General features: G+C 42.1%; 1 protein-coding gene across 8 annotated transcripts in view; it reads right to left on the bottom strand.

Annotated features, from left to right (window-relative positions):
- The window catches only part of LOC100661000 (nuclear body protein SP140-like), a 36471-nt gene that overhangs the window by 4950 nt on the left and 12169 nt on the right, over positions 1-19352 (bottom strand). For 3 of the 8 annotated variants that reach the window (XR_010322211.1, XR_010322210.1, XM_064286572.1), the window contains exons 2-7: positions 15079-15256; positions 13489-13657; positions 8850-8948; positions 5379-5459; positions 2942-3022; positions 2484-2564 (exon numbers count right to left, since the gene is read on the bottom strand). Coding sequence is in view for 5 of the 8 variants with exons in the window: in XM_064286572.1 (XP_064142642.1) it covers positions 2484-2564; positions 2942-3022; positions 5379-5459; positions 8850-8948; positions 13489-13657; positions 15079-15256 (689 nt within the window). In the remaining 3 variants the exon portion in view is untranslated. The other 5 variants (XR_010322212.1, XM_064286574.1, XM_064286575.1 and 2 more) reach the window with 4 other exon arrangements.

The following is a 19352-nucleotide window of genomic DNA, read 5'->3' as shown; positions in this document are numbered from 1 at the left end:
TCCCATTCTTCCCAATGTTATCCATAATTTGTTATGATCCACACAGCCAAATGCCTTTGCATAATCAATAAAACACAGGTAAACATCTTTCTGGTATTCTCTGCTTTCAGCCAGGATTCATCTGACATCAGCAATGATAGCCCTGGTTCCACATCCTCTTCTGAATCTGGCCTGAATTTCTGGCAGTTCCCTGTCGATATATTGCTGCAGCCACTTTTGAATGATCTTTAGCAAAATTTTACTTGTCTGTGATAGTAATGATATTGTTCAATAATTTCGGCATTCAGTTGGATCACCTTTCTTGGGAATGGGGATAAATATGGATCTCTTCCAGTCAGTTGCTCAGGTAGCTGTCTTCCAAATCTCCTGGCATAGATGAGTAAGCGCTTCCAGTGCTGCATCCGTTTGTTGAAACATCTCAATTGATATTTCATCAGTTCCTGGAGCCTTGTTTTTCGCCAATGCCTTGAGTGCAGCTTGGACTTCCTCCTTCAGTACCATCAGTTCCTGATCATATACTATCTCTTGAAATGGTTGAATGGCAACCAATTCTTTTTGGTATAATGACTCTGTGTATTCTTTCCATCTTCTTTTGATGCTTCCTGCATCATTTAATATTTTCCCCATGGAATCCTTCACTATTGCAACTTGAGGCTTGAATTTTTTCTTCAGTTCTTTCAGCTTGAGAAATGCCAAGCATGCTCTTCCCTTTTGGTGTTCTATCTCCAGTTCTTTGAACATGTCATTATAATACTTTACTTTGTCCTCTTGAGCCACCCTTTGAAATCTTCTGTTCAGCTCTTTTACTTCATCATTTCTTCCTTTTGCTTTAGCTACTCAACATTCAAGAGCAAGTTTCAAAGTCTCTTCTGACATCCATTTTGGTCTTTTCTTTTTTTCCCGTCTTTTCAATGACCTCTTGCTTTCTTCATGTATGATGTCCTTGATGTCACTCCATAACTCATCTGGTCTTTGGTCATTAGTGTTCAGAGCACCAAATATGTTCTTGAGATGGTCTCTAAATTCAGGTGGGATATACTTGAGGTCATACTTTGGCCCTCCTGGACTTGTTCTAATTTTCTTCAGTTTCAAATTGAACTTACATAGAAGCAATTGATGATCTGTTCAGCAGTCGGCCACTGGCCTTGTTCTGACCGATGATATTGAGTTTTTTTTCCTACGAATGTCAACCCAATTCCTGTGTATTCCGTCTGGCAAGGTCTATGTGTATAGTCACTGTTTATGTTCGTGAAAAAAGGTATTTGCAATGAATAAGTCATTGGTCTTGCAAAATTTAATCATGCAATCTATGGCATTGTTTCTATCACCAAGGCCATATTTTCCAACTACAGATCCTCCTTCTCTGTTTCCAACTTTCAAATTCCAATCACCAGTAATTATGAACACATCTTGATTGTATGTTACATCAATTTCAGACTGCAGAAGCTGGTAAAAATCTTCAGCTTCTTCAACTGTGGCCTTAGTGGTTGGCGTGTAAATTTGAATAACAGTTGTATTAACTGGTCTTCCTTGTACGCGTGTGGCTATTATCCTATGATTGACAGGGTTGTACTTCAGGATAGATCTTGAAATGTTCTTTTTGACAATGAATGCAATGCCATTCCTCTTCAAGTTGTCATTCCCTGCATAGTAGACCATATGATCGTCCGATTCAAAATGGCCCGTTTCAGCTCACTAATGCCTAGGATATCAATGTTTGTGCATTCCATTTCATTTTTCGACAATTTCCAATTTTCCTAGATTCTTACTTCGTACATTCCATGTTCCAATTATTAACTGATGTTTGCAGCTAGTTCTTCTCATTTTGAGTCATGCCACGTCAGAAAATGAAGGTCCTGACTGTCAAGTCCCAGAGACTTGTTTTTGCCAATGCCTTTAGTGCACGCTACAGCATGGATAAACCTTGAAAACATTATGCTGAGTGAAACAAGCCAGTCTCAGAAGGACAAATGATGGATAGTACTGATCAGAAACTATCTTGTAAACTTTAAAATAATTATCTCGGAAGTCTGTCAAGTAGATAGTAAGATTCTGTTTCTTTGGAAGCTTTGTCAAATTAGTGACAAAGTGATAAAATTATGAACCAATGGAGGTATGCTAAGCTTTCTGATTTCCGTAGAAGATAAGGAGAGAGAAATCATTATTTAAATTCAAGCAATAGTATTAATAGGTGTGAAAAAGTATAAGAAGAACATTCTCTCACACTAGTATATTTCTACTACAACTGAATACATAAATACCTACAAACAACGGGGCCTGTACACATAGAGTTTATCCAGGTTTCTTGGCTCCCTGCATTTTCTCAAATGGCTTCGGCAACTATGAAGAATGATATTTGAGGGTAACTGGATCCTTTCATTGCAGAGTTCATGCAGAGTAAAATCTATCAGGAATACTGGCCCTGAATTCAGCCTCCTGACACCTGCCTGCAGCCCAGGGCTGGAAAGCCTCACCCACCTTACCTAGTTCACTTCTTGATGGTGAACCCAAGGCTCCCTGGGGTTCTTCTCCATCATACATTCCTAAACAGGCATTGCCACCTTCTGCAGAACAGAATGAAATCTCTTAGACATTTCAGTGTATGACCAAAGGAAACTGTACCAGGGAAGTCTATACTAAGAAAAACAGGATGACCAAGGCAGCTCAAGTACCTCCTAGGTGGGAATGTCCCTGCCCTTTGGATTCACCTGACTGGAATCACTGTCACCAGAGGCTGAGAACATTCCAACCCATCTCACTCCATTACTACACACCTAATTGTCTCTGTTTTTGACCCTTTCCACTTGGCTTCATGCATTTCTTCTGTACGGGCATACGAAAGGGAGTAGGGTAGGATAAGGGAAGAAGAGGGAGATTTTCCTCCCTGAAGAGAGAAACACAAAGATTCAACTAGCTGATTGGGAATTGAAATCACGATTACCTTCTCCCTCAGCTGGTAGTAGGTCAGGCATCTCCTCAGGTACTTCTTTAGTCATTTGGCGAGTTTCGGGATCATAGGACACTGAAGAGAAACAAGGAGGTGACAGACCAGGGAGGGTGATGCAGAAGCAGAACTCAGCATGCTGGGGCTGAACCAGGATTTTCAAAGCACAGATGAACCGCTCCTTGGGAAAACAGTCATCTCCTCCAAGGACCACACCTGAGGTCCACCCAAGCCTTGTTCTACCTCTTTTTCCATCTTGTTTACCTCATTCCCTTTCCCCCTGCTTATTGGTTCCTACCTACAGGCCTGCTTGCAAACGTTTCTGCCTCTGCCCTAGGAAAGTATTCATGCATCTTCGCTTTTGTGCACTCCACTCTTACTGACCTCTCCTCTCTCTTCACTTTTCTAGCCTTTGTTTGCCTCAGTGGTGACCTTGATCTCATTTTCTCTGCTCCATTTCTAGGTCTCTCTTATCCCATATAGCAGTACCCCTTTCTTCTCTCATTGTCTCTCTGTGATTTCTCCCTTTCCCTACTGACACACTATATTTATAAAATAAAAGTTGCTCTGCATCAGCCTGTGGTCTACTCCCCCGGGAGCCTATGACCCTTCCATGAGGCTGACACAACCGTTATCTGCAAGAGAGACTCAGGGATAAAAAAATACCTCCTTCTTATTTTGATCTTAGGGAAAAACAAGTATCCTTTTATTGTGCTTCTTCTTTCTTAACTAAGAAAAGGGATAACAACAGTTTCCCTAGCTAAGTCTAAAGGTTTTATGAAGGTAAAAAGAGAACAGGTCCCTGAGTGATGTGAATGGTTTGCACTTGGCTACTCACAGAAAGGTTGGCAGTTTGAACCCTACCCAGTAGGGGCCTGGAGATCTGTTTTCATGAAGATTACATTCAAGAAAACCCTATGGAGCTCAGTTCTACTCTGTAACCCATGGGTTCGTCATGAAAATTGACTCGATTCCAACAGTTTTTTTGGTATTTGCCAAAATGCTTTGGAAAAAAACCCCAAGCCACAGTATAATCCACTAATCTGCTGAAGAATATCTGTCAACAACTTTAACTGGGTCTGAGGGCAGTTGACCTTTCTTTCTGACAAGGAGAGCCCAGAACCACATTTCTTTTGAGGCCTTTCCAAGCTTAAAAACCAAAACCAAACCCGGGGCTGTCGAGTTGATTCTGACTCACAGCAACCCTATAGGACAGAGTAGAACTGCCCTATGTGGTTTCCAAGAGGCATCCGGTGGATTTGAACTTCCAACCTTTCGGAGCTATGGTTAGCAGCCATAGCTCTTAGCCACTACACCACCAGAGTTTCCTTTCCAAGGTTATGGCTAAATAATATTATCAATAAACAATAAATAAATATTCGATCTGATACCTGGGGACACCTCTATCTGAAAACCCGCTACAGAGGGCTGTCCCATGTGCCACAGGTTGTCTCTGTCTTGTTTTCTCTCTGCACATTGTCTCCGTTCATTTCTGCTTCTATGCCATGAAGGTATTTGTGCATCTTTTTGGCTATCTGGACTGCTCTCTCTCCTGTGTCTTTTCTTTTGTGTCTTCTGCTTCGCCAGTGATACTCTTTATGTCTTTTTCCTAGGAAGTCTCACTCAGCTCTGGTTCACACACCTGGGAACCTCAAGGCTCCTTTGGCCTCCTCCTTGAACTTGGATCAGATGACCTGCCCTGACTCATCACCTGCAGAGAGACACTCTTCCTGCTCTTCTTTTATTATCTAACTTCGTAAAAGGTCTGCATACACAGCTGACCTTCACTTCCTCATCTATAAAGTAGGGATGACCCCAGTTTGCCTGCCTCCATCTTTTGTGAGGGTAACAGAAGATCTTATTTGTTAAAATACTTTGAGAATAGGCTCTATTATTCAAGAACATGATGGAAAATAGCTGCCATACACTATAGTTTGGGATGATTATGGGCAATCTGTAACCTTTCATTATGTGAATAAAATATTAAGACCTTTTTTCTTTTGAGGCCTTTCCAAGTTTGCGACAAAATAATCAAATTATTAACCAAGGGAAAGATACTTTGCTTTTACTCTCCATGGAAGATCAGGAGTGAGCACAGGTTGAAACCAAGTCTTTAGTATTAATGTCCGTGGAGAGTATGAAGGAGAGAAGACATTGTCTTTCCCTGGCATATTTCTACTACAACATGAATATGTGACCAAATATGTTCAAACAATAAGACCCACTCTGTTAAACATGGACTTGATAAAGATTTCTCCCTGCATTTCCCCAAAGGTCTAGGTATAGAAAATGTGAAAAAAAGAAGTCTTGGGATCACCTCGATCCTTTCACTGTGAAGTATGCACAGAGGAAAATTCACCTGGAAAAAAACCAGCTCTGGATTTAACCTCCTACGAGGGTTTCAGCTCAAGGCTGGAGATCCTCGCCTCCTTACCTGACCCATTTCTTGGTGATGAGATTGAAGCTTTTTGGGGCTCTTCTCCATCACACTTTTCCAAACACACATTTTTGCTCTCTGCAGAAAGGAATGAAATGCCTCAGAATTCTCAGTAAATGACCAAGGGGAAATTATGTTAGGAAAACTGGTAACGAAGACCTGGGAAGCTCAAGTACCTTTTGGTGAACTGTCCCTGTTCCAGACCATCCTGGATGGCACTTTGGGTTCACTTGACCTCCAAGTTAACATAGCTCATGTTACTAGCATCACAGACTAAGAACCATCCACCCATCTCATTCCCTGCCATGTCTTCCCCTTTCTTTCTGCTTCTTCACATTTCTTTTGTCTCTGCACTTGTTTCTAGTTGTCTCCAAGTGTTTCTCTTTGTCTTGGTGTGGTTCTGTCACCTCTGCTCCTCTCTCTTGCATCCCCGTTGCTGCTTTTTATCAACTTTCCCTATCTCACTCATGCCTTTCTCATTCCCTCTCTCATACTAGGGGTCAGGAAGAGCATCCTTAAGACAGTATAATTTAACCAGATCAGGCGAAGTGATAAGGAGCAGAGAGAGACAAGGTAACACTATCAGATACAGAGGAAAGTGTGTTCAAAGGCCCACATTTGAAAGAAAGGTCAGGCATTGTAATCACTGAAAATATTTATAACATCATTAGTGATGAGGCAAAGGAAGTAGACTGGGACCCACGGTAGGTCACCTTGGGAGTCACTGGAAATATAACTGATTTAATCCTTAGGACAACAGAGGTTACCAGGTGTAAGTAGGAAAATAGCATGATATAATTTACATTTCTCAAATACCTGTCATGGTAAAGTGGAGAAAATGTGTGTGATGGGAACAAGAATGGAAAGAAGAGATGAGACTAGCTCCTGCTCCAGTTCAAGAGAGCAGAGATGAAGATCTTGATTCAATTCTTGCCTGGGCTTGGAGAGAAACAGACAGGTGAGTGACATTCTGAATAGGGAATGAACAGAACTGAGGGATTGTGGGCTAAATAGTCCAAGGAGAGAAAGTAGTCTTGGATAAATTCTAGGTTTATAGCATTCACGTTCCCTTAACTGAGAGAACAAACCCTAGAGAAGGAGCAGTTTCTCACTTCAGGGAAGAAGATGTTTCAATTTTGGAAGGTGTCATGGATTGAATTGTGTCCCCAATTTGGCTGGGCCATGATTCCCAGGATTGTGTGGTCATCCTTCATTTTGTGATTGTAATTTTATATTAAAGAGAATTCGGGTGGGATTGTAACACCCTTACTAAGGTCACAGCCCTCATCCAATGTAAACGGAGCTTCCCTTGGGTGTGGCCTGTACCATCTTTTATCTTACAAGGGAAAAAAGGAAAGGGAAGCAAGCAGAGAGTTGGGGGACCTCATACCACCAAGAAAGAAGCACTGGGAGCAGAGCATGTCCTTTAGACCCAGGGTTCCTGTGCAGAGAAGCTCCTAGTCTGGGTGAAGACTGACGAGAAAGACCTTCCTCCAGAACTGACAGAGAGAAAAAGCCTTCCTCTGGAGCTGATGCCCTGAATTTGGGCTTCTAGCCTACTAGACTATGAGAAAATAATTTTTTCTTTGTTAGAGCCACCCACTTGGGTATTTCTGTTATAGCAGCACTAGATGACTAAGACAGAAGGGTTCAGTTCCTGAAAAACATGTGAGTGAAGAAGCTCTCCTCTGCCTCAATCACCATCATCTGATAATATTTTTATGTCCATTTAATTCAATCACCCAGGTGCTCCTTCCTTTGTCCTACCTTTGGCATATTCTGTCTCCTTACACTCCCCACTCAGGGACACCTCATCCACTCTGGAGCTCAGCTCATCCTTATCCTTTGTCTCTCTCACAGCTTTGAAAAATGGGCACAATTCTTTCCAAGTATATATGAATATGAAAGACAGAAGAGTAGGATGTGAGAAGGGAGAGTTTTTTTCCTTGCAGATGAGAAAACAAAGATTTATTGAGGTTGTTGGGAATTTTTATCAAAATAATTCCTTCTTGCTCTCATGGTAGTAGGCCAGGTGCCTCCTCTAACTCTCCTTCATTAGTCATTTGGGGAGCTTCAGGATTATTGATCACTGTACAGGAACAAGGAGCCCTGGTGGTGCAGTGGTTAAGCACTCAGCTGCTAACCAAAAGGTCAGTAGTTCGAACCCACCAGCCACTCTGCAAGAGAAAGATGTGACAGTCTGCTTCCGTAAAGATTACAGCCTAGGAAAGCCTATGGGGGCATTTCTACTCTGTCCTATAGGTCACTATGAGTCGCAATCTACTTATCAGTAATGAGTTTGACTTGATTTTAGTAGAGAAACAAGAACATGGAGGACCACGGATGGTGACTGAGAAACCTCAGCGAGCTGGGGCCCAACTGGGGTGGGAAAAGGATGTGTCTGCCCCGGAGAGTCACACAGTTGTGTTGTGCCTCTTTTCTACCTTGTTGCACCCCCGCCCTTCTTTCTACTTCTCAGTGCCCTCCTGTTAGTCCATCCTCCAGAACTGTGTGAGCTTTGATGGGTGGGGCTTCTCTCTCCCTGACTGTCCTATCTCCTTGCTCTTAGGTCTTTTTCTTCTTCAGAGACACTCGTCTCTTTTCTCCTGTTATTCTTTCTAGCTCTCTTCTTCTAGATCTCTCTTATCCCAAGTGGTAGAGTCCATTGCCACACTTTCTGTCTCTGTGATTTCCCTTCCCTCCCAACATTATTTTTTCCTTCTCATAAAGTCTTATATCGGGCCCTGATCTCCTCTTCTGAGAATCTGCACAGCAACTTGGGCTTCCTCTTCGTATCCTGACACATGGCCTTGCCCTGACCACCCTGCTGCTGTAGACAACCATCACCCTCAGTGACACATCAAACACTGGTGCCCACTCTTCCTTTAATACCTTGTCCTTGTAAAAATAACCTGTTTACATTTCTGTGCTTTATTTCCCATCTATAAAATAGAGATTAAAGCTGTTTGTATGCCTATGTCTTAAGGTTCCCTGACAGGAAAAGAAATATTTAATTAGATAACAATAGTAATAATAAAGTATTTCTCATCAATTGGATTCCAACCCATGCTGACCCCAAGTATGTCAAAGTTGAACTGTGCTCCACAGGGTATTCAATGGATGATTTTTCAAGAAGCAGATCCCCAGGCCTTTCCTCCGAGGCACCTCTAGGTCAATCCAAACCACCAATCTTTTGGTTCCTAGCCTAGTGCTCAACCGTTTGGGTCACCCAAAACCAACTCACAGTGACCCTATAGTTGCCCAAATCAAACCAAGGCCCAAACCCATTGCTGTCAAGTCAATTCCAACTCATAGCGACCCTATAGGACAGAGTAGAACTGTCCCATAGGGTTTCAAAGGAGTGGCTAGTGGATTCAAACTGCTGACCTTTTGGTTAGCAGCTGTATCACTTAACCGCTGCACTGCGAGTGCTCCAGTTAGATAACAGGTAATTTAAACCCTAATTACCTTCTCCATCATAAGGTAGTAGTAGCCTGGGCGTTTCTTCTGATTCTCTTCCTTCATCTTCTTGCACAGCTACAAGTCCACAGGATACTGGAAACAGAGCTGGGGGCATGACAAACCATCAGCAGTGACCTGTGGACACCCACCTGGACTTGGTCATGCTGAGCTCTGCTGTTTAGAGTTCAGGAGAATTGCTCCCTGGGAGAAAGTATGTTTGCACTGACCACTTAGGTACCATATTAGGCCATATTCTCCTCTCTCTACTCCTTTTTCTTTCTCCAATCCATCGCCACACATGGCTGCATCTGCACCATGAAGCTATTTGTGGATGTCTTTGACCATGAGCCCCTCTTCCATCTCTTTGCATTTCTTTTTCTTCCTCTGGATGTTCTTTACCTTTTTGCCCCTTTCTCCCTTTTTATTCTTTCAACTCATTTCCTCTTTTCTGCCCTATACACAGTATTTCATTATTCCTGTACAATCCCTGAAAACGACATTTAAAATGATCTCTCTCTTACCAAACCCTAACTTTGTAGTGTCTAGATTATATATTCATTTGGATAAAGTTGGGCTCACTTACAGAACTTAATGGTGTCCCCAATCTCTAGCTTTTCCCTTCTGGCCCTTTCCCTCCATGCCTATTTGATCCTGTTGTTGTTTGTCACGGAGCAGGTGGGAATCATAGAGACCCCATGTGTGTCAAAGTAGAACTGCAATACCTGTCAGTGGGCTTTCCTTCCGCCAGCCTTTGGTTTTACCTGGTGCAGTTAGCCAGGAAATCCCCTATCTACCTTCAAAAACTCCATACTTGCTTTTCTTGAACGAGCCCCTCCACTTTGGGTTTGGGTCTCCGTATTTCCAAACAGCTTCTCACTCAAGCCTGGTAGTTTCCAACCACCTAGCTTTGGTTCACAGCCAGAGCACTTGAACCACTGCACCTCCAAGGCTCCTTTCTCACTCTAGTAAATCCTGCTAACCCTAATTGACTCTTTGATCAAATTTTTCTTTTCGACAGAGATCGAGAGAAAATAAGGCAGGCCCTGTGTGCGGGCATTTCAGTGCGGTGAGTGGGGCTTCTCCTGTGGGGTAAAGGCATGGGGCGCAGGAGAGAGCTGACCACAGCTCCCCGTTCCACTGCTTCCCACAGCTCCCAGCTCCGTGGACAGCAGCGTCCCCCACCGAGAGGCAGCTGGGCCTGCTGCTCTGCCCCAAAACTTGTCCACGTGATGTGAGCCATGGGACCTGAGGAGCTGGATCTCCATGCCCACGCAGAGCGTCAGAGACCCTGGGATTTAGGCATTAAAGGTAACTGCGATTTCTTCTGTGCCCCTGGCCTGGGACCTCCTGGTTACAAATAAAGTATTGACTTTAAATTGGTGGGCTAGGTGTTGGATTGCCTTTATTCCTTTCTCTAACTTGGCTGTATCACAGTATGGAAATAAGATTGATCTTATTTTAATCAAGGTATGGTTTTCACAAATCAATGCACCCTATGCTATATGCTACTTTCTTTTACTTTTTCTCCTTAAAAACCCTTTACTGTTTCTTTATTTCCTAGAAAATAAACTTCAAATTCCTTAGAACAGGGTATCAGACCCTCTGGAACCCTCTCCAACTTCCGTCTTCAGAATCGGCTTCTAGACACTCCCTCCCACACTGTGTGGTTCAGCCACAGGTTCAGCAAGCACACCAGTCCCTTCAGGCTCTGTAGCTTCCCCATTCTGGCCCCAGCCTTGGTGCAGGGACATGTGCTAGCCTCTTATGACTTCACTGTTTGGAGAAATATGTTGACACAGGACTGCAGTGAATGATACATTTTCTAAGGCAAGACAATCTTTCCAGTCTTTGATCGTGCCTTCGAGTATCAGAGAGGACTTCCTCCTTGCCTATGAAAGGGCATAATTCATGCTCCCCCCTGAAGCAGAGACTTAAGCCCTGTTTTGTAGCATCAAAAACAGGTCCTGGAGAGGCGGAGCCAAGATGGCGGACTAGGCAGACGCTACCTCTGATCCCTCTTACAACAAAGACACAGAAAAACAAGTGAATCGATCACATACATAACAATCTACGAACCCTGAACAACACAGATTTAGAGACGGAGAACGAACTAATACGGGGAAGCCGCGATTGTTTCCAGAGCCTGGAGCCAGCGTACCAGTCAGGTATGGCACAAGCACAGAGAGCTGCTCCACCCCCCTGAACTAACCCCAGGAAGGGGAGCAGCCAGTTCCGCTGGCGGCGTGGGACGCAGCCGGTAGGAGAAGTCCCCGGGAGGCAGTGACTGGTCTTGGAGCAGGAAGAGCAGCGTCCCAGCCAGGGAACCATCCTGCCGGGATTTGGACTGGATGCAGGTACGGCATAAACACGGAGAGCTGCTCCACCCCCCTGAACTAACCCCGGGAAGGGGCCCAGCCGGGTTGCGCGGGAGGTGTGGGACGCAGCCGGTAGGAGAAGTCCCCAGGAGGCAGCGACTGGTATTGGAGCGGGGAGAACAGCGTCCCAGCCAGGACTCTCGGTCACGGCACAAGCACGGGGAGCTGCTCCACCCATCTGAACTAACCCCGGGAGGAGGCCTAACTGGTTTGCGGGGGCGGCACGGCCACGCGGCTGGAGGGACGAGAAGTCCCCGGGAGGCAGCGACTGATTTTGGAGTCTCAGAGTGCACCGTCCCAGTAGGGGAGCCTTGACGCTGGGCGTGGGGCTGGAAGCGGAGGATCTGACCGTGACTCCAGCCGGCCAGACTCCCCGGGGGCAATCTCCACACAGCGAGCACACATAGGCGACGCGCCCACGGGAATCTCAGATATAATAGTCATTCCAAGCAAGACAAGCAACTCTGGCTATATTCTGAGGTGCTACTCTCCTATCTCTCTGTTCCCTCCCCCACCCTCCCCAGGCGGCTTCATTAACATCCGAATAGCCTGAGCCAGAGGGAGAACTCTGATAGGGATCTGACTGCACTTTTTTTTTAGCGGATTTTCTGGAAAAACTAGTTTCCCAGTGATGGCTCGGAGACAACAATCCATATCAAACCACTTAAAGAAGCAGACCATGACAGCTTCTCCAACCCCCCAAACAAAAGAATCAAAATCTTTCCCAAACGAAGATACAATCCTGGAATTATCAGATACAGAATATAAAAAACTAATTTACAGAATGCTTCAAGACATCACAAATGAAATTAGGATAACTGCAGAAAAAGCCAAGGAACACACCGATAAAACTGTTGAAGAACTCAAAAAAATTATTCAAGAACATAGTGGAAAAATTAATAAGTTGCAAGAATCCATAGAGAGACAACATGTAGAAATCCAAAAGATTAACAATAAAATTACAGAATTAGACAACGCAATAGGAAGTCAGAGGAGCAGACTCGAGCAATTAGAATGCAGACTGGGACATCTGGAGGACCAGGGAATCAACACCAACACAGCTGAAAAAAAATCAGATAAAAGAATTAAAAAAAATGAAGAAACCCTAAGAATTATGTGGGACTCTATCAAGAAGGATAACCTGCGGGTGATTGGAGTCCCAGAACAGGGAGGGGAGACAGAAAACACAGAGAAAATAGTTGAAGAACTCCTGACAGAAAACTTCCCTGACATCATGAAAGACGAAAGGATATCTATCCAAGATGCTCATCGAACCCCATTTAAGATTGATCCAAAAAGAAAAACACCAAGACATATTGTCATCAAACTCACCAAAAGCAAAGATAAACAGAAAATTTTAAAAGCAGCCAGGGAGAAAAGAAAGGTTTCCCTCAAGGGAGAATCAATAAGAATAAGTTCAGACTACTCAGCAGAAACCATGCAGGCAAGAAGGGAATGGGATGACATATACAGAGCACTGAAGGAGAAAAACTGCCAGCCAAGGATCATATATCCAGCAAAACTCTCTCTGAAATATGAAGGCGAAATTAAGATATTTACAGACAAACACAAGTTTAGAGAATTTACAAAAACCAAACCAAAGCTACAAGAAATACTAAAGGATATTGTTTGGTCAGAGAACCAATAATATCAGATATCAGCACAACACAAGGTCACAAAACAGAACATCCAGATATCAACTCAAATAGGGAAATCACAAAAACAAACAAATTAAGATTAATTAAAAAAAAAAATACACATAACAGGGAATCATGGAAGTCAATAGGTAAAAGATCACAATAATCAAAAAGAGGGACTAAATACAGGAGGCATTGAACTGCCATATGGAGAGTGATACAAGGCGATATAGAACAATACGAGTTAGGTTTTTACTTAGAAAAATAGGGGTAAATAATAAGGTAACCACAAAAAGGTATAACAACTCTATAACTCAAGATAAAAGCCAAGAAAAACGTCTAACGACTCAACTAACATAAAGTCAAACACAATGAAAATGAGGATCTCAAAATTTACTAAGAAAAATGCCTCAGCACAAAAAACAGGTCCTGGCTGAGGACTCCTCTGTGGGATGACTTGGTTACACCCCCACTCTGTTCCGTGAGGGCACAGGCCATGCCTGCATTCCCTTTGTGCATGGAATGTGATGGTCACTCAGTTAAATACTTGTCAGGTCTTACTGAAGGCTGAATGAATGCATTAGTGAATGAAACAGACTTGAATCCCCAAAGGTAATTGAGAAGTGCAATTACCATCTTGGAAGCTTTGGTAAACCTCAATTAAATCAGGATAGGCCTTCATGTTCACCTTGCTGAACAAGACTTCCAGAAGTGGCAGGTCAAACGTCTTCTCCAGTTCAGTAAGGACATCGTACACCACTCTTTCCACTGGGACCAGGTTTGCACAGGTGTCTAGAAAATTCTTAAAAATATTGAATGGAGAACTATGTAGTTATGAATTTACTCTTACATTATAGAAGATTCTTAGGTCGTAGAGAGATCATTTGTTCTCTTGTGAAAATTTAGAATTTTTCATGTATTTGGATGACTTGTTAAATGTCCTCCAGTATAAAAACAGACTATTACTTTATGAACCTGACTTCCTGGCACTGATGTACACTCAATGGAAGAGAGTCACTGTGATGAATAAAATGGGTTCAAAGTTGAATGTAATGTGGCCCTTGAAGAGGCTGGCCAGGATGCTTCCGGAGTGACCCTAACAGGTGATGAGAGACAGTTCTGTTGACTAGACAATAAACCCGAGGATTGACCTGGCCTGAAGGGCCCCGGGAAGCCAGATGACCACCTCCCCTGTTGTGAACTTGACTACAGAACAAAGAAAATTCACAGGGTAAAGAGTAGGCTCATCCCTATCCCCAGGAAGACCTAGTGCTAACCTTTACCTGCATTCTGTTGTTGATAGCTGCCATTGATCCGGCCCCTGATTCACAGTGACCCCATGCACAACAGGATCAGTCTGCTGTGGTCCGTAGGATTTTCATTGGCTTATTTTTGACAGTAGATCACCAGGCCTTTCTTCCTAGTCTGCCTTAGTCTGCAAGTCCCACTGAAACCTGTTCAGCATCATAGCAACATGCAAGCCTCTACTGATGGATAGTGGCTACACTGGAAGTGCACTGGCCAGGAATCCAACCCAAGTCTCTCACGAGTAGGGAAGAATTCTACCACTGCCCTCCTCTGCATTCTAGGGCTCCAGAAATGTTTAAAAAACAAGAAATAATTTGTAAAGAGAATAGCAATCATCTGCTTTCAAATTTATACTAAGGGGGTCAACTTCCCTGTGAGTTTCCATTATCTCAAAGCCAAGTGTTTGAAATACGTGCACTCTGAAATGAACACCACCCAACTCATTTATTTTCATCTTAGTTTCTGTTATTATATTTTATAAATGCACCTATGAGTCAGAATCGACTTGATGGCAAAAGGTTTATAAATGTACCTAAGGTGCTCTGGAGCCCTGGTGGCACAGTGGTCAAGAGCTATGGCTTCTAACCAGTTTGAATCCACCAGCTACACCCCGGAAATCCTACGGGGCAGTTCCACTCTGTCCTACAAGGTCGCTATGAGTCAAAATCGATTCGACAACAATGGGTTTTGGAAGACGCTCTACATCTGTGAAGCATTCCTGATTTCAGTCCTGCCACACCTCTGTCCCCATCCCTCATCACTCACGTTAACTACAGAAGACAGTTTCTTCAGTTAGAAGAAGGGCTGATGAAGGTTTCCACTTACAGGAGGCCCTTGAGCCAGGTCATTGCCCCCTGAAGTCTGGCATGCTATAGCGGGGCTGGTTTCCCATCATGAGGACATCTCCTCACTAACCTCATACATTTGCTCAGAGAGGAAGCCACGGTCTCGGAGGCCCATAAAAAATGGGAAAGTCTTCGTTATTGCGCTTGCAATCTCCACCTTATTTTTCTTGAAGAGCATGAAAAGGAGGTCATAGAGAAACTGGTCCTCTGTATTCTCTTCCTCGGTGTTCTGGTCCTTTGTGAAGATCCTAAGAAACAAAGATACAATTTGAAAATAGACATCTGGTTTCCAAAAGTCTTGTGACTAGAAGATTTTAGGCAAGAAGGGTAATCAATGAGGAGTTAACACGTGAAAAACAAGTGGTTTTATTGAGAGACCAGAATAAATGGATTGAGGGAATAATCAAGAGTGTAACAGAAGGAAATGCTGAGTTTAAGAAAGACCTAGGAGTGGGTACCATTACTGAACGTTTTGATCAAATCTTCTGTAGAATAATCCTAATCAAAAAGGGGAAAATGTAGAACAGAATTTGCAATTCTTATGGGATTCAGACTTTCTGGAGCCATGGAGGCTGAATGAACCCCTGAAACGATTGTCCTCAGATAACCTTTAAACCTTAAGCCAAAAATATCCTTTGAAGTCTTCTTAAAACCAAACATTAGTTTAGCTTACCTAGTAAAGAATGTCTGCTTTGAGAACTGTGCTCCTTTAACAGCTATCTATATGGGATCGAATTGACAATAGCACCTGCAAAGATTAGATAGGAACCTTAGACGGCAGTGAGTTTATGTTAATGGGGGAGGAACAACTCAGAAAAGGAGGGTGAGAATGGTTGTAATAATTGTCACTGACTTGCACATGTAGAAATTGTTGAGTTGGTGTATATTCTGCTGCGTATAGTCTCAACAACCACAAAAAATAAAATAAATTATTAAAAAAACCCAACACATAGACAATGGTTTGAATTATCTATTTTGTATGTGCACGTAATGTCAAAGATTATTTTAGTTAGTATCTCTTAAATTGCATGTGTTCTCAATCTTAGTGTGAGTGACAAAAATAGAGAATTGTGTTTTCACCGGTTTTGAGTAGCGTACACCAAGGCAACTCATTATAGTTACTATTTAGCATTTTGTTGTGCTTTTTTTTTTTTTTTAGGTGAAATTTCATCTAGCAAATTAGTTTTCCAAGAATGATTCTTATACAAATTGTTCCATAACATTGGTTGCAATCCCTGAAATGTGTCAGCACTCTCCCCATTTCCTCCCTGGATTCCCTGTTTCTATTAGTCCAGTTTCCCTATCCCTCCCTGCCTTCTCATCTTTGGTTTTAGGCAAGTGTTGCCTTTTTGGTCTTGATTGTTCTAAGAAGCCCATTCATCACGGGTGTTATTGTTTATTTTATAACCCCATCGATTATTTGGCTGAAAGGTGGCCTTTGGGAGTGTCTTCAGTTTCAAGTTAGAAGGTTGTCTTAGAGCAATAATCGAAGGAGTTCCTCCAGTCTCCTTCAGACCAGAAAGTCTTTTTTTTTTTTATTTGAATCTTGTTCTACATTTTTTACCTATTCTAACCGGGACCTTCTATTGTGATTCCAGTCAGAGTGGTCGGTAGTGGTAGTCAAGCTCCATCTAGTTCTTCTGGTCTCGGGTTAGAGGAGGCAATGGTTCACGTGGGCCATTAGGCTTTGGGACTAACTGCTTCTTTAAGTCTTTGGTTTACTTCAGTCTTCTTTGCTGCAGGTAGGAAGAGACCAATAGTTGTTTCTTAGGTGGCTGCTCACAAGTTTTTAAGATCCCAGATGCTACTCACCAGGCTAGGACGTAGAACATTATCTTTACGAACTGTGTTTTGCCAATTGACCTAGATGTTTCCCAAGACTATGATCCTTATCCTTTAAGTCCAGTAGTTTATTCCCAATTTCTAAATAGTTTCTCTAACTATGCCCCCATGTGCTGTATCATGGATAAGTGTATACATGGAGCATTTACAAATACGTATGTAGAAATATCTACAAGTATCTACAAATATGTACGTAGAAATGTCTTAGAACAAATGTGTACTTGGGTGTACTCCTGTATGACCTCCCTCAGCTTTTCAGCATGTATATTAGCCTTTGTTTCTACTCACAAATTACCATTTGCTATTACTGTTGTTGCAGGATTGTATATGTTAAAGCATTTACCATGGTTGCCATTTATTCACTTCTCAGTGTCTTCCTTTGCCTTGGTCATGTTGTACTGATTTGCCCCATATTGTGTACTGCCTTTCCCTTCATCAGAATTCACACGTGTCTACTATCTAGTTAGTGATTCTCCCACCCTCCTTCCATCCCTGGTAACCATCAAAGAATATTTCTTTATGTGTGTAAACTTAGTCTTGAATTTTTATAATAGTGGTCTCTTATGGTATTTGTCCTTTTGTGATTGACTTATTTCACACAGCATAATATCCTCCAGATTCATCCATTTTGTGAGATGTTTCATGGATTCATCATCATTCTTTATTGTTGCATAGTATTCCACCGCATGTATGCACGACTCAACTCATTATGTTTGATAGAAATGTGATGAGATGTTGAGGATAATTTGTACATTACAAAATGTTAAATTAAAAGCCCCAATGAATATTTGGAGCCCACAGCTTTGTATCACATCAATTAAAAAGAAAGACGTAGGAGCGAATGGGTTCACACTGTCTTAATCAAAGCTACAGGTATCCCCTGACTTACGATGTTTTCAAGTTACAACTGACCACACGACCATCCTTTTTTTTTTTTGTACATTTATCGTTAGTAATATGTAGTACCTACAGTGTTGCAGTGTGTAATTTGCTGATGTTATCATTCTCAGATGTTCAATTTTATGAATTACTGTTCAAAACACTGCCGTGTAGCAGGCTATGCCCCATTCTACAATGAAGTTGATGTTGGTGTCAGGAGTCATAATGGATAGAAAAACTGGGCAATACTCAACTCTAATGACATACAACAGTTGAACTGCACAAGCACCTGACAGCTGTATGAGTCCAAGTTCATTGTTAAGGCAGTGATGCTCACTTCATTGTAGACCAGACGTATAGTGTGATCTTATTCAGTGTTTCATACGTTTGTATGTATTAAAATATATCTGCAAGTTTATGTGTAATGCTTCCAAAGACAAATAAAGATCGGACTTACAAAGATACTGATAATAAAAGACAATAATAATGAAAACTAAAAAAAAAAAAAAAAAAAATTCAGCTTACATCCAAACCAACTTACAATGGAGTTGTCAGAACAGAACCCCATCATAAGACGGGGACTGCCTGTATTGTAAAGAGACCTTCATCTGAACCCATGAGGGAGAAACATGAATTTTTAAGAAATGCTAAAATCTTTACAAGAATTGATATAATAGCACAAAGAAAAAGAAAAACAAATTACACGGAAAAAAAAAAAAATACAGACCGAGATAATATTGTGAAATCTAACACTTAACTGCAAGTATTCTCACTAAACACCAAATAGAAAAATGACGTTTCAGAAAGGTATAAAGGAGAGATCCTTCCTCTACATGGAACTGCAGAAGGAAGAATAGCATTTTGCCTCATTAAATTAGTTTATGTCAGCTTTTTCTCTGGTTCAATATGGAGACATGTGAATTTCAAAACTAGGACACCTAAATCTGCCTCTTTTTTTTTTTTTAGACAGAAGTGATATATATATATAACTTGTAAGAGCCCTGGATTTCAGACATCATGGCCATGACTGGAGAAAGTAATTTTTAAACTCAAAAAGGTTTGTAGTTTTGCTTCCTACTTGGTAAATTGTTCCTCTTGCTAACAATGCCCTGATAAATGTGCCAGATTTCTAACGGGCCTAAAGACTTGTAGGATTTCTTTATCCCACCAGAAGAAGGTCATTAGGACTTCCCACTTCATGATTTATATCAGGATTGACTAAAACCCATTTCTCCATTGAATTCCTTGAAAAAAGAAAAAGACTTCTGGTTAAAGATGGTTAATTGAAAATGATCATTTTTGTCCTCTCTCACTGAAGTTTCCTCCAAAATGATAATAAAGAAATTAAAGTCACGATGAGAATGAGATGAAAAATTTAACCCAGTCCGTAAGAGAAAAACTGGTCAGAGAAGCACTCGTTGCTACTGGAGGCAGAGGATGCTAAGAGAGGTCAGAAAGAAACCAGTGTGCCCTGAAGACCCTAGAGCAGTAATGGAGGCTTGGAGAGAAACACAGGGGTGTAAACAGAAGGATTGTTTAAAAGGTAAAATACAAAACAATCTGTTAGTCAACTCTTCTCTGATCCCTACACACAGAACACCTGCATCCTGGTTTCTTCTTTAG

This window comes from Loxodonta africana, chromosome 6 (assembly GCF_030014295.1).
Source record: "Loxodonta africana isolate mLoxAfr1 chromosome 6, mLoxAfr1.hap2, whole genome shotgun sequence".
Taxonomy (NCBI): Eukaryota; Metazoa; Chordata; class Mammalia; order Proboscidea; family Elephantidae; genus Loxodonta; species Loxodonta africana.
Note: the sequence above shows the minus strand (reverse complement) of the source record. Positions and strands in the feature narration are given on the sequence as shown.